Below are 19,597 nucleotides of genomic sequence, written 5' to 3'. Positions count from 1 at the left end.
AAGTTAACCTGGAGAAACATCTATGCTGAAGCCTAGAGACTCAACATGGCAAATACAGTGATGACCCACATTTTCTGCTAGAGATTGTTTTTGATTAACCCGATAGCCAGTTAGCAAATAGAATTCTCATGATTTTACATTCTCATATTTTACGTACGCTTCTCAAAGTTTACTATAAAATTTGCCTCTTCCAACTGATTTCACATTCATATAGCCTCACCGAGTAGAAGATATAACCACATTCCATTATCATAAGGGGTTTGTTTAGGTATAGCTAACAAATCAAGGACTCTTGAAGTCCTTCTCCAAAGTATTCTTATAAATCCTTATTACATTTCTATATCTTCCCCAAAGGAACCACTTAGGCTGGGTCATGCTGGCATAGAAGAGTAGTCTGACTACTCTCTTTCAGAAGCTTGTTCCAACACACACACACACACACACACACACACACACACACACACACATTGTCCCCAGAAAGACAATAGGTCTTCTGGTCTAGGGAAACTGGTTTCAGTTCCTAGAATGAGGGACAGAGGAAGGTTTCCCATGGGGGATAATAGACCCATAATGTGTCACCTTGTTTTCCTGAAACCCTCTAGCTGAGTGGATGGTCCCACCCTCACTTGTGACACACGATAGTCATAGAAGATAACAACTGTTATACCTGCCTCCTATTTGCTGTCTTGGTTGATCTTTCTAGTGCTGCTAAGGTACAATGGTGGACATACCAAGCTCTACCTCTTTTTTTTTTTTTATTACATTGCCTAAAATCCAGCCTCGCTCATCATATAACCCATTGTTCTCCTGCTGGTGAGTGATGAAATGATGACCAGCCAACTGGGGTTTGGCAGAGGGTATTTTTGGACGCCATCTTTCAGTGCTATACAACTACAGAGCTATAATAGGTATTGGTATATTCATTTGGAGTTGTGTTTTTTTTTTTTTTTCCCCAGTTGGGAAATAAGGTCTGTGTGTTTCTCAAGCAAGAGTGGTCAACCTTCCAATCCATTCTTGGGCTGTGTTTTGGGAGATTGGGCAAACTTGGAAGGAACAAGTGGCTACACAATAGTGGCAGACACTGAATGTCTTTAAGTTGGATCTCTTTTCTGTTTATGTCTCTTTCTCCAGTGACAACTGTCATTAGTTCTAAAATTCCTTTGCCCTCATAGTTGTAACCATTAGGATTTGGGACTATGATAAAAACAAGGCAAAAACTGGCCTCATCACAGAATCTTAGGGGATTCTCATGACATCTGGTAGCACACACGGTCCTGGAATATGGATGTTGCCAATCTGCTGGAAAAAATGGACATTTTGAATATTGTAGAAGAAAAGTTGCACCCCTTAGCCAACTGCCACATTTCACAATTGTGTCTCACTTTCAGCACCTGCCTTGCCCCATAAGAATCTAAATGAAAGGAGAGGGAGCAGGATAACATTATTTGGAGAGATGTGAGGGATAAACTGACTTCAGCAGCTTTCACAGTAACAAATGTTTGTCACTAAGGTCTTTGTCATCTTCTGGTTTTGTGCGCTCAGTATCCCGTGACATTGTATGTAACATCCTGGCACTTGTGTCTCTTCTCCAGCAAGTGGAAAGATGAGGACAAATCCTTCCAAGGCTAAAGGGACTCCAGGCCGATACTAGGTGGTTGTGACTAATCGGGAAATGTAGGAAGGTACAGGAGCTAACAGGGCTTCTCCCTGAGCCTTCAAGAACAAAGCCTTGCAAGCTGCCCTCCTAGGACCACGCAGATCATATGCTCCCTCCCATCCTGTGGGGACTCTAGGTAGAATGGAAATGGACTGGAGATGGGAAGGATGGGAGTGTGTGAATAAGGACAGAGGTGGCAGGAGTGAAGCTGGTCGGGTAAGCACAGGAGAGTTCATAAGAGTGCTTCTAACAGTGCCTGCCACCTGCCACATAGAAGTTCCCCAACAAATACATTCTGGTTTAAAATCTTGATCCAAAAATACCAAAGCATTGTAAGACAAGCAGAACAGTGTTTCTCTGTAATGGATGGTACAAAGAAGATGACTAAATAAGAAGAGATTGGGAAGTGTGTTCTAAGAACATGAGACAAAAGGAACAACAGCTATACATGGCAGGAATGTTTACTGCCCCAGAGGAGTGGGTTTTCTTAGTTGAATGGACACCTCTTCGGGGCACTCCTTATTTCCCCCTAGACCCACCTGGTATGTTCCCTGTGGCTTTGCAATAATGGACGTCCCATCCCCAAAGGTGGCACAGCAGCTACTGTCCTCGCAGTTGGTGATGATAGTGGCATAGTGTGAGTTTTCTATCCGCATGCACTTCACCTGCCTGGTGACAGTTTGAGGACCTGCAGCTGCAAGCAAATGCAAGGTAAGCAGATCTGACCGGATGCACACATGGAAACACGCCTGCCTGCTGAGTTTGCTCCTGTCTCCTGGCTGCCTGGACTAGAAGTTGAGACCAAGCACTGCGAACTCACTCTACAGGGCTGGTGTGTGGCCTCCACACTGTCAGTGCAGAGTAATTCTTCCAGAATAACTCTGCCTACTTAATTCAGTGTGCTGTTTTGTTCTTACCATTATTTTTATTTTGAGAAATTGAAAACACCCAGAAGAGCATAAAAAGTAATTTAACGGGGCGCCTGGGTAGCGCAGTCGTTAAAGCGTCTGCCTTCAGCTCAGGGCGTGATCCTGGCGTTACGGGATCGAGTCCCACATCGGGCTCCTCCTCTGGGAGCCTGCTTCTTCCTCTCCCACTCCCCTGCTGTGTTCCCTCTCTCGTTGGCTGTCTCTCTGTCACATAAATAAATAAAATCTTTAAAAAAAAAAGTAATTTAACTATTCATATTCTTACCAATCAAAATTTATATTTGTTAGTATTTTGCCATATCTGTTCCAACATTCTTAATATGTATGTAAGAGGGAAATTACGGGTAAGTTGAAGTCTACTTTTCTCCTTATCTCTGGGTTTACTCCCTTCTCTTGAAGTTTACTTTTATCTTTTCTATAAATATATGTATCAAAATAATGTATAATCTTTTGTGGGCTTTAAATATGCACATATTATATTTTACTATATGTATCATTCTACCCTTACTCTTTCTACTTGACATTGCTTTGAGACTTCAGCCATCTTGATATATAGGTGTATGGGTCTGTGTGTACTTCATTCCTTTTAACTACTATGCAGGATTCTTTGTAAGAATACATTGCATTTTATTTTTCTATTCCACTGTTGACTGACATCTATTTCCCAGCATTTTGATATTATACTTGGTGTTGCAGGTAGCACCCTGAACCTGTTTCCTTGTACAAATGGGTAAGAGTATCGTAAGAGTGTCTTTCTACACAGACCCAGAAGTGGCGTTATTGCGTCAGATGATATGCACATTTTAAACTATAGATATTTTTAAATTGCCCTCTCCAGTAACTCTTTTAATTCTCGCTCTAACCAGTGGGGTATGAAAGTTGTTCTTTTACCAGTCGCTTGCCAATTTTGGGCAAGGAAACATTTAATGCATTAAACAAATAAACTCTGGAATTAAAGAAAAAGGAGTCAGGGAATAATTTGCCTTTAAAAATCTTGCTTAAATTTAGGTTAGGAAAGGCGTTATGCCTTTAGAGTCTCTGCCCAGGTTCCTGTTAAGTAGCACCTGCAGCTTGTTCTTCTCTCACGCCATCTCTCCGATAATGAGAGGCATGTCCAGAATTGAAGGCAGACTTTACTGAGGTCACCTATATGCAAATCAGATTCCATAAGGATCAACGGAAACAGGTCTGAGAGCTAACGTCCTGGGCAATGGAGTCGTGATTATTAACTTTTAGTTGCCACCAATCCAGACTATGTTTTAGCAGTGAAAATGGAAAAAGGGACTATTACTCTATATTACTATCCATCAGCCAACTAGAGCTTTTATCACTCCCATGTCTGTTGAGGATAAAAAAAAGTAACAAAAGGGCCATAGAGGTCCTGCTCTAGACTGCACATGTATTCTTTGGTTGACAGATTCCAAAAATTATTTTTCTTATGTATGGGTTAAAAAAAAGCAGCGAGGTTCCTACTCATCTTAGTCTAAAGACACAAGTATTGTCACATGCTTGAAAGATAAAACTTACTTGTTTTGTTATCATCTGGAGGAGTAATACAATCTTCATAAACTTGATAAAAGGTTGTGATTCTGGTACCATCAGCGTGATCCACTATGCGAGTACCATCTTTTCTTTCCACAATGACCACTCTGTCTTCTCGAGTTGTCATGACCTGAACGTACAATGGCAGAGCGCGATCATTTGGTCAGGCGGTTAATCCCAAGAACGCTTATTTTTAGACCTCATTGAATACAATCAAAATCCTGGTTATCCATTTATAAGCTAAAGTTTATCCTCTATTTGGTCAAAGCTTTGCAACAATCCTGGAAGGCAAGCAGTGCTATCCCCGTTTTGTAGGTGAGGGAACGTAGGCTTAGAGAAGTTAAGAAATTTGCTCAAGGTCACTCAGCAAGCACCAGGATTGGTGTTCGACTAAGGCTGTTTGACTTGAAAATTGATGCTCCTTCCATTGTTGTATGTTTGTGAGAAAAAAGTTAACGTCATGACTGGCCTGGCCCCAGTCTGTCTGGGAAAATGACCCCAGGTCCTGCCTCCTTGAATATTACAGGTTTAAAGAGAGCATGGCCTGTGGAGGCTGCCTTGCCTGCTCTGCCAATCTCAGTCCAATGTCATCAGGACAGAACATGACGGTTGGTGGGGACCACAGGCCGTGGCTTCTCTGTGTCAAGCTGGTCCACACACTCACAGGCTCTTGTCTGCAGCTGCCGCTTGTGCCCCATGTGGGCTTGAGGGCTGAAGGAAGCTATGCCTGTGGGTCGTTCCTGCATCTGCTGTCTTGTATAAAGCAGAGCAAATGCAGTTGCAGATTAAAGCCTAGATGTTCTGTTTGATTGTCAATTTTAACCTGTAATCTCTTCTGTTCCAGTGGAGAGGATCGCTGTGGAAGATGGATAGAAGGTCTGAGAAGGAAAATAGCTGTTATCAACCAAGGCAGGAAGCCAAAGAGTGGTTACCAGGTCAGCCCAGTATGTCCCAGGTCTGCTCCGATGGGGAGTGCTGGCCATGTGCTGTGAACTGACAGGTGCTGGGGGTACAATAATGGATGAGACTAAAGTTTTAGTCCCTATCCTCCAGGAGTTACAAACCAGAGGAAAGACGGTCATTAAGGAAGACGCCAAAGGAGTCCTTTGAGGGATCACCCGGTCAGTGTCTATAGTGAGGCTTCTGATGTGGTCTGGCTTCGTCTCTGAGGAAGCAATGCCAGGGCTTGGGTTTGGTGCGTTGGTGCAGGGGGGACAGCACGGGGGACTCAGAGGACCCCAGTAAGTAGTGAGGAGAAGGTGGGGGAGATGAGGCTAGAAGGTGAAGGACCAGATTAGAGAGAGCTTTAAACTCTACTTAAGGACCTCAGCCTTTATCCCAAGGAGAGCCAAAGCAGGACTAAAGAGGAGGAGTCACAGAAAAAAACTCACTTAGTCCTGGCAAGGGTTCAGTTTGAAAGATCAATCAGGCCCTGACATACAGTAACTCAATGGTTGACCAGTGAAGCTCTAAATCCCTGGTTGTGTGTGTGTGTGTGTGTGTGTGTGTGTGTGTAGATGTGGCAAACATGGAGATGCATGGCCTGTATCTCTCTTTGAGAGAGGACGTGCCCCCCAGCTGTGGGGTGGGGGCCATCAGCAAACAGCTTCCGGCTCTCAGGTCTTCCCATGTCTGCCCCAGGTGCAGAGAGATGCTTTGCCTGACTCACAACGTTCCAGGGTCACTGTGTCCAGTGACTGAGTGAGGCTTGGGTACACCAGTCTGCTTCCTGCTACCAGACTGGGAACACTGGGGCAGAGCATACTGGCTCCTGCGTCCCTGCCAGTTGGCTGAGGCTTTGTCGCCACAGCTCAGCTTCTCCCTCTGCCCATTTACGCTTCCTTCCCCTTCCTTGCACAGAAGGTGTCCAACTGGCAATAACACTATTGCAAATTATGTAATACATATTTCAATCATTGAGTATTTTCTAACTTGTTCTGTCCTAACTGTAAGGGACACAGTATTTCACTGAAGAGTCCAGATGGATGTGACAGTAGGTTTGTTAGCTGTGTTTTGACTCAAATATCTGGGGCTGTTGGAAGCAGATGATAATTGCCTTATCTCTTTATAGTAGGCAGGAATCATAATATGTGAGAGAAATGCATGCTGTCATTATTTTAGGTTCTTATCATTGGAACTCTCAGCCAATGTGTTTAATGAGAAGTACTGCTGAAGAATACACTGGTTGAGAGCATGAGCTCTGGAGTCAAGCTGCCTGAGTTCAAATCCTAACTTCATGGATGGCTGGGTGACTTAGGCAAGTGGCTTAACTTCTCTGTGTTCTACTTACCTCATCTGCAAAGTGAAGGCAACACTAGTATCTTCTTCAGGGATGTTATGTGGAGTAAGCGAGATAATGTTGGTAAAGTGATTAACATTTAGTCAGTCATCAAGTCAGCGAGGGTTACTACTAGCTCTTCATCCAATAGAGATTTTTACATACTATTATTTAGAATTATTCAAATATTTCATAACACCACATAACACTGACACTTTCTGGTCATCATATGGAGGGAAAATTATTATTCTCAGTGGTGGTAAGAATATAGTAGCGAGAGTATTTACTGAACACTTGATAGTGTTGGATCTGGCATTAATCTTATCAACTATTTCAGGTAATGACCATTATCTCCATTTTGTAAATAAGGAAAACTGGATTAGAAGCTTGTCCAAAGTCACACAGCTAGTAGAGAGTGGGGCTACGGTTCAAACCCAGATCTGTGTTACCACAAGGGCGGTGCCCTCGCCTCTAATTTAGTGATACTTCTTGTCAGGTGTCATGAAAAAACATCCATTTACAATTTTGTTTTGTACAACTGTGTGATTTCTTGGCCCTTATTTCCCTGTGGCTAAGCGCATAGGGTCTGGAATGCAAACCTGGGGTCCACATTCTGACTCTACTACTTGCTGTGTGCTTTTGGGAAAATTATTTAACCTTTCTGTTTTTGCTTCATCTGTAGAATGGAAGCAACACTAGTCTTTTGTGAAAATAAAAAGAGAACAGAGCTTGGCAAACAGCGAGCGCTCAGTAAATATTATTATTACTGTTGTTTTTATTATTCTGTTAGGTGTCTGATGTTCAACGAATGCTTGAATCCAGGCTCTTGAACATTGGTTCATGCTTCAATAATGGTGATAGGTAATAATTAAGGAAATTGAGAGTTAAGAAATATTAATCGCTTTTACATATTATGCCAAATAATCTACATCAGGAACCGAATGAAAGGGAGTTATTTGATACCTACTTTGAGTCTCACAAAAACTACAGCTAGCAGACAAGGTAAGAGATTACAAAATTATTTCAGAAGTAGACTAAAGAAGAAAGGAAAACACGTTTGGTTAGGTGATTAATTCATCTCAATAGCGAGCAGTCATTTTGCTTCTGACCAGCAGCACGTGGTTCTAAACACGGGTAGGAAGTCCCAAACCCAGATATAAGGCACCTTTCCGTCATGTCATTTACATTCAGAGGGTACTGCAAAGCTCCACACGAGAGGTTAGAGGACTAGCCGAGGAATGGAAAGAGCTCAGTTTTCAGTCACCCACAACTGCTTTTAATTGGGATCCAGCACTTCCTGGATGTGTACTCTCGACCACATTACTTAACTTGCTGAGGCCCGATTTCCTCATCGGTGTAATATGATATTCATTGGTGTGGAGACTGAATGAGACAATGTACACAAAACCCCAACCCCCTAACAGAAAGCCTGCCACATAGAAGGTAATGTTGTTCATCCCAGGAGTTTTGATTTCACATCATAAGCCAAACCACTCTTTTCTTTTCTTTTTTTCTTTTCTTTTTTTTTCTTTTCTTTTCTCTTTTCTTTTTTTCTTTTCTTTTCTAAGATTTTATTTATTTATTTATTTAGAGAGAAAGAGAGAGGGCATGCGAGTAGGGGGAGGAGCAGAGGGAGAGAGAGAATCTCAAGTAGATTCTGCATAAATGCAGAGCCTGACATGGGGCTCAATCTCATGACCCTGAGATTGTGACCTGAGCCAAAACCAAGAGCTGGACGCTTTACCGACTGCGCCCTTGAGGTACCCACAAACCATTATTTTCTATACCACTCATTTGTCACTTATTCTTAGGCTACAAATAAAGTCGTTTGTCTAGTTGCTCTGTAATGTTGCCAAATTCTTGAATTATTTAATGTGAACATCTCCTTAAATATACCGTACATTCTTTGAAGTCATGGATCATGAACAAATTTCTACCACTCATTTCAGTTGTGTACAAGAAGTAGGAACAAAGTATAGCCCCTCAACTTCTAGAAGATAAGACATACACACGAACACATTCAACATAAAGAGATATATCACACAATTAATCTTACATGTCTTAAATGTGGTATAGATATTCATGATATGTTTCTCATTTCAAAAATTAGTATTTCATGGTACATTTTCTAGTCAAATGAACCACACAAAGGTTTTGTGTTTGCGAAGATGGATCCATCTGTTCATCCATCCACCCACTATTTACCAAGTAGTTACAGAAAATTAATTATTTGTCAGGTACTCTTCTAATGTGTTTTTTCAGAACTCTAATGATCTATAAATTTTGCAATATACAATAGTTTGCCATACCGTTCCACTGACAGGATCCGTGGCCTTAAAAGATAATAATGGGGTCATGTCTGTTATTCTTTCTAATCCTTTGGTGCCAATCCGGTTTCCTTCAGGCGTGGTTGTAAACCAGGTGCCTACATGAACGTCCACAGGACTTACTGTTTGAACTGTCTCTGGGTGAGGCTCATGGGTTTCATTCTTATGTGCCATTGATGTCTGATTTTTGTGACTTTTTCCTGCAGAAGTTCAAGTAAAATCAAACACAATATAACTATAATATCAATTATATAAATTATCCATTAAGTTTTAACACACTGTAAGGTACCTCAGGCACTGTGGCATGGAAATTCTAAGTGGTATTCATCAATCACATTATTTCTCAAGGGGGAGAAATACCTATTCTGGGCAATTTCTGTATAATTTTGAGTGTTGCCTATAGCTCCCTGGATTCCAGATTTGGGGTTTTGTACCTTAGTTTTTAAAGCCTACCTTTTCTCTCTACCTCAGATTCCTTCTTTTGACTTACTGAACTCCAGCATTTTACCAGATTTTTAACTCTTCATTCCCCTGATTTTGTCATTTAGTTAGTCACAGATAGGAGACAGCTTTCTTTAGCTCTGGATCTGAAGAACTTTACCAACCAGGCATCTATCCTTCGCCTCGCACTAGGGGAGAGGATTTGTACAATTCAACTACTACATTGATAATCATCTGATGCATCCCTCCTTCCAATCCCTCCCCACTAGCATCTATTTGGAAAGGAATACAGAACTGAAAAAGCCTTATGGAACTCTATGAATAATACCTCAATCCATCTATCATGGATAGATTTGCTCCATTTGTATAAATAATGATGAGTGATCTGTAGATGAGATTGGCCAGTGTTATCAAACCTCAATGATGAGGTAAACTCAGACCCAGAAGCAAATACAAGTAAAAACAGTGATGGATTGTTAACTCTAAGAAGATTCCTCAGATTCAGAGTATGAATGTGCATCAGAGCATGGATCTTGGCCGAAGATGCAGATTTAACTAATGGGAAGAGCCCAATAAGACATATGCATGAAGCTAAGCCTCACCTTTGCCCTAAGATTTAGTTTGGACTTATTTCTATTTCCAGAGCATTAAGAGAACTGATAGACTTAAAGAATTATTTAGAATGACTCTCAGATAGTCAAAGTAATAGATAAAATAAAAGAGAGGTTAAAGTCTTTAATATATGCAGAAATGGAACAGAAACAATATTTGAAGAGGTAATTACTGAGAATTTTCCAGAATAAATGAAAGCTATTAATCCATAAATTCAAGAATCCCAATTTATTCTCACTTGGATAAGTAAAAAGAAATCCACACCTAGCTAAATTATATTTAAATTCTAATAAGAAAAAGAAAATATTTTTAAGGCAGTTAGATTATCTTCACAGTAACAACAATTAGACTGAGAGCCAACTTTTCAACAGCAACACTAGAAGTAAGAAGAGTCTAAAGGATTTTTGTTAATATACTGGAGAAAAAGCAGCTATTAATCCAGAATTCTGTGCCCAGTGAAATTATCATCTAAGGATGGAGACAACAGAAAGACATTTCCAGAAAATATCTGTTATACAATAAATGGATTAGAAGCTCTGGTTAAAAGACAAAAATTATCAAACTGAATTTTTAAAATATTCACCTGTAAGTTGCTCACAAGAGATACATTTAAATGTAAACCACTGAAAGTAAAATAAAGTATGAAAAAGTTATACTGCAAAGGGATTAAACAATAGCTGGTGTGGCTACAATAAAATAAGCAAAATAGACATTATGGCAAAAAAAGAAATCCAGAACAAAAAGCCATTGCATACTGATAAGAAGTTAAATTTGCCATGAAGATATCTAAATTTGTAAGTTAATAAAACCACATCCTCAAAGTATATAAAGAAAAATCTTACAGAACTATTAAAAGATATAATAATTTCAGAAATAAAGATTAAATTGTGAGGAGTATAGCACTGGATAGACTATTCTACCCTTATTTAAACATACTTCTGCTGAATAAATTGGTATAGTAGATTAAGACTATCTGTGAAGTTATACAATAGGGGTTGGCAAATTTTGACCTGTTGAGCCAATATGGCTTGCTGTCTCTTGCTGTAGTGTGTGAAATAATACTTCTTTTGACATTTCTATGTAATTAAAAAATGGAAAGAATAATATTTTGTGATATATAAAAATTATATGATATTCAAATTTTAGTGGAGGTGAGTAGTTGTTACAGAGACAATATGGCTCACAAAGTCTAAATAAATACTGGGTGTTATGTGCAACTAATGAATCATTGAACACTACATCAAAAACTAATGATGTATTATGTGTTGGCTAACTGAACATAATGAAAAAAATATTTACTATCTTGCCCTTTCCAGAGAAGTTTGTTGAACTTGGAAGTAGATTGGATAATACTGCTAACAATTTCGATCTAACAGTTAAAAGGGAACACTTTACTCAGTAACTGCAGGATACTTGCCCTTTTCAATAAAACAGATTTTTTAAAACACTTGCCCATATTTGAGGCTATACATCATGTTTCAACGAATTTCAAAAGATTAGTTAAAAATCAATTATTGGTTTTCAAAAAATTATGAATAAATAATGAATATATGAAAATAAGTTCAAATAATAAAATAACGAAAATACTAAATAGTATTTCTTGTGAGATGGGAGAAGCACTTCTGGAATGACAAGAGAGGACCTTCAAAAAGCCATTCTTCCAAAAAAACAGTGAGAACACTGGAAAAAAAATTATCAACTCTTTCAGAGCTCAGGAAATAAACCAAAGAATTGCAAAAATCAGCTGAATCTCAGTAAGAACAACCTCTTTGTGGTGTTGTAACTTGCCCAATTCTCATCCTCTGTCTCCTGCGGCTCTAGCTGTGCAGTACCCTTGAAAAACATTAGCCTTGGAATCACAGTAGCTGTGAAAACCAACAGTGTGGCAGCTGCTGGAGGGGACTGATAGGCCTGGGATTCTCCCTAAAAGCCCCATTCCCAGAGATTCTTTTTTTTTTTTTTTAAAGATTTTATTTATTTATTTACTTGACAGAGAGAGAGAACCAGCGAGAGAGGGAACACAAGCAGAGGGAGTGGGAGAGGAAGAAGCAGGCTCCCAGCGGTGGAGCCTGATGTGGGGCTCGATCCCAGAACGCCGGGATCATGCCCTGAGCCGATGGCAGATGCTTAACGACTGCGCCACTCAGGCGCCCCCCTCCCGTTTTTAAAAAGATTTTATTTACCCAGAGATTGGTCATTGTTCACCTGCTCTGAAAATTCCCTGAAAATCCTCACTCTGACCTGAGTCAGAATTCACTCATTGTAAACAAACTTATCCTGGGGCCCTTGTTGAGACAATCGGTGGCAATTTTTCACAATGTGGCTGTCTCAGGCAGCAATAATAGTTGGGGCAAACAAGAAGCTGACCTAAAAACTCAAAAGGAAAAGCTGGAGAATGAGATGACTGTAGGGACTTTGAAAAACTCTGACATTTTCCTGTGGCTAGATGCACATGTAGGACTGTACTCATGTCCAGGAAAGACCTAAGAAACACTGAATCTCTCACCTCTGGCTGACCTTGAGGCTAAAGCTAGGGTCTGAACTGTGATAGTGATGAAGGAATGCCCCAATATGGACACAAATCCCTTTGACAAAGGCTGGGAGACTTTCTGGCTTGAGGCATGTAGTAAATCCCTGCCTAATCACTAGCTGATCACTAAGCTAACACAGCAGAGACTTTAGCAACCACAGAAGACAAAGGAGAGAGAAGTGCAAAGTAAGTTCAGGAAAGTCACTACACAAACAGCAATAACAGCAAAAACAACAAACACTGAGGGTTGGGATCTTATTTCCAAAGTTGCTGCAAAGCAAAAAAGATTAGAATAAGAAAGCTCAGCAAGACTTCAAGACACAAGGCCAAAATACAAAAAAATCAATTGTATTGGTGTACACCATCAATGAACAACCCAAAAATAAAGAAAATGATTCCATTTATAATAGGATCAAGAAGAATAAAATAGGTAAAATTTAACAAAGCAATTGTTAATAATTGTATACTGAAAACTATAAAAAAAGTACTGAATGAAATTACGGAAGACCTAAATAAATAAAAAGATATCCCCAGTTTGTGAATTAGAGACAATATTGTTGTCAATGATCTCAAAATTCATCTACATGTTCAGTGGAATCTCTATAAAAATCCCAGCTGCCTCTTCTGCAGAAATTAACAATCTGATCCTGAAATTCATACAGAAATGCTAGAGACCCAGAATAGTCAAAACTACATTTAAAAAGTAAAACAAACGTGGATGACTCAAAGTTATAAAGCTATAGCAGTCAGGACAATGAGATGTTGGCAAAAGGATAAACATATAGATCAGTGGAGCAGAAATAAAAGTCCAAAAATAAACCATGACATTTATGGTTAATTGACTTTTGACTGAGATGCCAACCAAATCAATGGGGGAAATAATTATCTTTTTTATAAACTCAAAAGAATGAAGTTGGATCCCTATCTCATATCATATAAAAAATTATATAAAAATGGGTGTAAAAGCCCCTAATGCAAGAGCTAAAAGTTTAAAACTCTCAGAAGAAAATACAGGAATGTGTTTGTCACTTTGGATTATACAATTATTTCTTAGATATAATACCAAAAGTACAAGTAACCAGAGGGGAAAAAATCAGATAAATCGGACTTCAGCAAAAAGACACCATGAAAAGACACCATCAAGAATATGGAAAGATAACCCAAAGACTGGGATAAAATAGTCACTAATCATGTATCTGATTTGTATCTGATCAGGAACTTGTATCCAAAATATACAAAGTATACTTACAACTGAAAAAATAAGAAGACAAATCCATTACAAAATTGGGGAAAGGGTATGAATAGACATTTCTCCCAAGAAGATATATGAATGTCCACTAAGCACATGAAAAGGTATTCAATATCACTAACCATTAAGAAAATGCAAATCAAAATCAAAATAGGATACCACTTCACGCCCACTAAGAATCCCCTCCTCCATGCTGGTGAGAATGGAAAATAATGCAGCTGCTTTGGAAAACAGTTTGTCGGATGCTTGAAATGGGAAACAGAGTTACCATTCTAGCAATTCCACTGCTCAGTATCTACTCAGGAGAAATGAAAATATATGTCCACACCAAAACTTGTACAGAAATGTTCATATCAACTTTATTTGCAATTTCCCAAAAGTGGAAGCAACCTGTATGTCCATCAATTGATGAGTGGATTGACAAAATGTGGTATATCCATACAATAGAATATTACTCGACCGTAAAAATGAAGTGCTGATACAAGTTACAACATAGATGACCCTTGAAAATATTATGCTAAATAAAAGAAGCTAGTCACAAATGGCCTTATATTGTATGCTTCTCTTTATCTGAAATGTTTAGAATATGGAAATCCATGGTAACAGAAAGGAGAGTGTTGCTTCCATGGTCCTCGGTGGTGGGGAGAAGAGAGTGTTGGCTCATGAGTACTGGTTTTGGGGAGAAGGTGAGGGGAGAGAGGAATAAATAGAGCACAGGTTTTTTGTTTTTGTTTTTTCCACAGGGGGTGAAATTATTCAGTATGTTATTGCAGTGGTAGATTCAGTACATTATGCATTTGTCAAAACTCTTGGAACTATACAACGTGAAGAACGAACCCTAACGCAAACTGTGGACTTCATTAATAATCATATATTGATATTGGTTCATCAATTGTAACAAATGTGTTTAAAATAGGGAAAACCGTGAGCCAGGGAGAGAGGAAGTGTAGGGGAATTCTTTATGTTCTGCTCATTTTTTTGGTAAGCATAAAATTGCTCTTAAAAAATAGTCTATTAGGTTTTGTTTTGTTTTGTTTTTTTAAAGTGAATGTGTCATCTTGGATGGATGGGCTTTATAGAAATCTGGAGCACACCATGCTGCAGGCCCTTTGGAACCCAGCTGGGCTGTAACAGAAGTGTCCACCTTTACATCAAGTCCTCTCTCATCAAAAAAGGAGGGGAGCCTTTGAGCTGGGAAGTTTGAAAGCTATGAGGACGCTTTCATTCACTTCAACCAAGAACCTTCGACTACTACTAAGGGAAAGCGTATTTCATTAAATTTTGAGTAACCAAAAAGGAAATTCAGTTTGCCTCTATACAGGGTTACTGGTTACTGTGGGGAGATGTGTGAAATTGACAAAGAAGATTAAATCTTGGTCTCAGATCATTTAAGTCATATGAGAAATTGAGAAAAATTTGCAATGCAGGTGCCCAGACTCCAATCCCAGCTCTACCACTTAGTAGCTGAGAGACCTCGAGGAGGTTACTTAACCTCTCTGTGTCTCAATGTCCTCATCCGTTAAGTGGAATGATTAAAATATATATCACACGGAGTTGCTATGAGAACTAGCTGATTTAATGTTTTAAAGTATTCAGAATTGTGCCTGGTACACAAACACACATTTCCTACATATTAAGATCTCTTACAAATAAATATGAAAATAAGGAACATCCCAATAGTAAACTGAGAAAATATGTGAATAGAATTCACAAAAAGAAAAAAAACTGTTAAATGTTTAGCCTTACCAGAATAAAGAAATGCAAATTAACATAATAAAAAGATTATTAATTATCTATCAAATCAAATGTAATAAGATTAAAAGAATAAGGAAATCCAGCATTAGCAAGGGTATGAGGAAGCAGATATTTTCATACTGCATTGGAGGTAGGGATATAAATTGAGAATATCTCTGAGGAGAACGATTTCATAAATTAGATTATGGCAGGCATGGTTGATTGCTTACTCAATTGTTATCCAACTTATTTTTCCCCTACTAGTAGCGCTCATCTCCTAAGAAAAAAATCCAGAAATATCAGATGCTTGTTTTCCCAGCCTAGGTCCTCGGCCAGGTCTAGTCAATAGGATATAAGGGGAGGTCTGCTTTTAGGGGAAGGGGGTGGAATCTGGAAATGTTTTCCTCCCTGATAAAAAGAGACACTTGAAAGTTCTTGTATACTCTCTTTGCTTTTTGCTTTGAGAGTTAGGAGAACCTCACACCTGGATCTGGGGTGGCCTTCTCCCAGTTCTCAGCTCGGAGGAAAAGGTCAAGAGAAGCAAAGAGATGCCTAGTTAGAACATTGACATCATTGATCTCCTCAACTAACCCCAAAAGAGTAGCCCAGGCATTAGAGCTAATGCTGTGTAAGAGCACATAATAACACAGGAAAATGTTCATTATTTATTACTAAAAGAAAAAATCAGTTCAAGAAACAGTGTATAATGTTATGATTCAATTAAGATATATTCATATGTATATATATGTGAGTATGCATGAATATATTCATAGAAAAGATGAGAAGCATAAGATTTATTACAGCCATTATAAATTGAGAGGCGCCAATTATTACCTTTCTTTGGAATGCCAGTCTCAGACGGTACTGTTTCTGACTTTTGCTGAGAAACTGCGTCCATCAAGTCTCCGCTGTGAGGGCTTGGTGGCATTTCAACAGGAGGAACAACAGGACCTGAATCGGGACTACTGCTCACCACACCATCTGCGAAGAGAACCTGAAGGGAAAGCAGAAGTTCTTACGTTCTCAGAAGCAAGGAAGAGGCTGGTTAACATTTAACACTGTGTATCAAACTGGCATAGGTTAAAATTAATCTGAAGGAAAAATGCTGTTTGCAGACCTCCAGATTTAGCACAAAGCATATTATAGGATGGTAGCTTTGGAGTTCAGAGACTATAGCTTAATAACCAGCACAATAATGTTGTTTAATGTTTTCCATTTACCTTCTATTTTGTTTCTTTTCTTTTTATTTCTTGTCTTTTAATGGATTGAGTTTTTATTTTTTATATTTATTTGTTTTATTTTTATTTTCTCCATTCTATGCAACTAGGAAAGTACCCACTCTATTTCAACTTATATAATGACTACATTTAAAATTTTATTACATATTCAAATGTTTAGTCTCTAGCAACATCTATCTCTAGTATGTGTCGCATCTACAGGTATCATCAATACGTCTATCCGGATCAGTATCTATAGCCTACCAATGAACATGACAAAACCCCCACCAGTGCTGCTAATGAGAAATCTAATGTCCATCCAGGTCTCATTCTGTAGTAGGTAACCGGTTTCCTTTAGGAAGCTTTTGGGATTGTCTATCTGTGCAGTCCCAAAATTGCACTATGACATATCTAGATGATCTTTTAAAGATAATTAGTATCAATCCTGCTTGGCACTTGATTGTCCTGTTTAATCTAAATTTTTTTCTTTTTTTTTAAATTTGGAAAAAATTCCCCAGATTATTTCTTTCATTATTTTCCCCCTTCACTCCCGCTATCTTCTTCTTCTGGAGATTGTATTTTTTCAGATCCCTTTTCCATGTCTTTTAACTTTTCTCTCCCTCATAATCCACTTCCTCGCCTTAATTTTTCACAATTGTTTTTTTCCTTTTTTTTCTCCTTTAAAATTTTTAATTGAAGTATATTGACATACAATATTATATTAGTTTCAGATATATATATATATACATCACTGCAACACAGTGATTTGACACACGATTATCATTTTTAACATCTAAGAACTCTATTTTTTTCACAGCCACTGTTTTTTATTGTTATTTTGTAGACTCTTACCTCTCAAGTCTCTGCCTACATTTCTTTTATTCACTTTCAAGTTTTTTGTTTAACTATTTATTCTTATTTTTAGATGCTATTTCTTTACTTTTTTGATTATTCTGTAATTTACTTTCATGCAGTTGGTCTTCTCTAAGGTCGATGATTCTTGGGTGCATGGTCATGGTTCTCCTTGAGGATCCCTTTTCACTTCTTGGTGGTATATCCTGTGATCACAGAAACAGCTCCCCATGATCACTGGGGAGGGATGGAGCCGGGCATATGGCTTCTGGGTATTATGACCTGTGGTTCCCACCTTCCAGGTAGTAGTGAGGTACCTGGGGACACTAACTTAATTTTCTGGGTGCAGAGTTCCATCTGTGAAATGTCTGTGTTAGAACTTCTGATTTTTAATTTTGCTGAGGGCTTTCTCTTATACATGTTTTAAGCTTTGTTCTTGTTTCGTCATCAGTCTGATCTCATCTGACTTGCATTTTCTAGAATTTCTCCTAATCTTCTGATCCATTGATAGCACATTTTGTTGTTTTCCAGTACTATCACAAATTTATTATTTAAAAGTATTTTTAAAATAATTCTAAGGTGCCTTGAGAGGGGGAGGAGGTAAACACTGTGCTAGTCTGCAGTCTTGGATCATATATAGAATAAGTTTGTTTGTATCCTGTATTGCACAGAAGACTATACTATTCTCCATTTGTCATTTTAAGTGTCACTCCGTTTTCAAATGAGTCATCCCTCTTGCCTGCCATAACACTGTTCTTTACCCACAGCTTGTTTGTATTTTACTTTACAGCTGGAAGGAGTATTATTTGTCTAACATTTTGTTACCTGTGTGGATCCATCCAACATGTATTTGACAACAGTGCCTTGCTTGGTGATAACTCTTGATGCCTCCTGATCCACTGGTGGCATCACGGTTTTGTAGAATTCATAGTGTTTCACCTTCTGGGGGAAGCTCTGCCGGACCATGATGTCCCAAGTGGGTTCCTCATCTGTAACATTCTGGTCTTAAAAAAAGAAAAGAAAGAAAGCCTTACTGTGAACTGGGCAATGCTGTGTAGCTGGCATTTTATCTTTTTGCTTAATTTTTTTCATTCTTCTGTCTACATCTGAATAATGGGGCAGTTTTCATATCATGACAGATGGCCCAGAGCACTGGTGCTTTGCTACCTTTTTATAGTCAAGTGTAGTAAATACAGTCATCTACAAGTACTTAATAGGCACCTTCTCCATGTATAACCCATTCTTCCAGTGAATTCTGGCAAAATTAGGAAGGAAGCAGTTTTGCTATCTTAGATGTTCCCTTTTCTCCCTATTGGTACTTTTCTCTTTCCTTTGGGTAAGCTCTTGCCCCTGCATGCACAGTGCTCTCCTGGAGTCCCCTGGTTGCCTGGAGCCCCAGGGGAAGTTATTCAGGCTTGCCCTTCCTAAATCATTCATCATCTTTCAAAGTTAACATAATCCCCTCATCTCTAACCAAATCCAGATTTTCCTCAAGGTTCTATTCTTAGCTGGTGATCAAGGAGAAAATCACCTAATAAATTGCTTCAAAAGAAAATATTATTATTGAGAGTTTCTGGCATATAGTAACTCTTCAGTTTTTGCTAACTGAATACTTTCCTTTTCTCAACTTATTTTTTTTCATTATAATAATATATTTTTTTATTACCTTATGTTAGTCACCATACAGTACATCCCTGGTTTTTGATGTAAAGTTCCATGATTCATTAGTTGCGTATAACACCCAGTGCACCATGTAATACGTGCCCTCCTTACTACCCATCACCGGCCTATCCCATTCCCCCACCCCTCTCCCCTCTGAAGCCCTCAGTTTGTTTCTCATAGTCCATAGTCTCTCATGCTTCATTCCCCCTTCTGATTACCCCCCTTTCTTTATCCCTTTCTTCTCCTACCGATCTTCCTAGTTCTTATGTTCCATAGATGAGAGAAACCATGTGATAATTGTCTTTCTCTGCTTGATTTATTTCACTTAGCATTATCTCCTCCAGTGCCGTCCATGTTGCAGCAAATGGTGAGAAATCGTTCTTTTTGATAGCTGAGTAATATTCCATTGTATATATGGACCACAGCTTCTTAATCCAGTCATCTGTTGAAGGGCATCTCGGCTCCCTCCACGATTTAGCTGTTGTGGACATTGCTGCTATGAACATTGGGGTGCATATGGCCCTTCTCTTCACTATGTCTGTATCTTTGGGGTAAATACCCCAGTAG

General features: G+C 38.9%; 1 protein-coding gene across 1 annotated transcript in view; it reads right to left on the bottom strand.

Annotated features, from left to right (window-relative positions):
• SPAG17 (sperm associated antigen 17) overlaps positions 1-19,597 on the bottom strand; it is a 214,253-nt gene that overhangs the window by 41,445 nt on the left and 153,211 nt on the right. Inside the window, exons 27-31 of the mRNA XM_008706365.2 lie at positions 18,194-18,372; positions 16,134-16,293; positions 8,716-8,933; positions 4,114-4,258; positions 2,197-2,351 (exon numbers count right to left, since the gene is read on the bottom strand). Coding sequence (XP_008704587.2) covers positions 2,197-2,351; positions 4,114-4,258; positions 8,716-8,933; positions 16,134-16,293; positions 18,194-18,372 — 857 coding nt within the window. The remainder of the gene's footprint in view (positions 1-2,196; positions 2,352-4,113; positions 4,259-8,715; positions 8,934-16,133; positions 16,294-18,193; positions 18,373-19,597) is intronic.

Source organism: Ursus maritimus, unplaced genomic scaffold (genome assembly GCF_017311325.1).
Source record: "Ursus maritimus isolate PB19 unplaced genomic scaffold, ASM1731132v1 scaffold_12, whole genome shotgun sequence".
Classification (NCBI taxonomy): Eukaryota; Metazoa; Chordata; class Mammalia; order Carnivora; family Ursidae; genus Ursus; species Ursus maritimus.
Note: the sequence above shows the minus strand (reverse complement) of the source record. Positions and strands in the feature narration are given on the sequence as shown.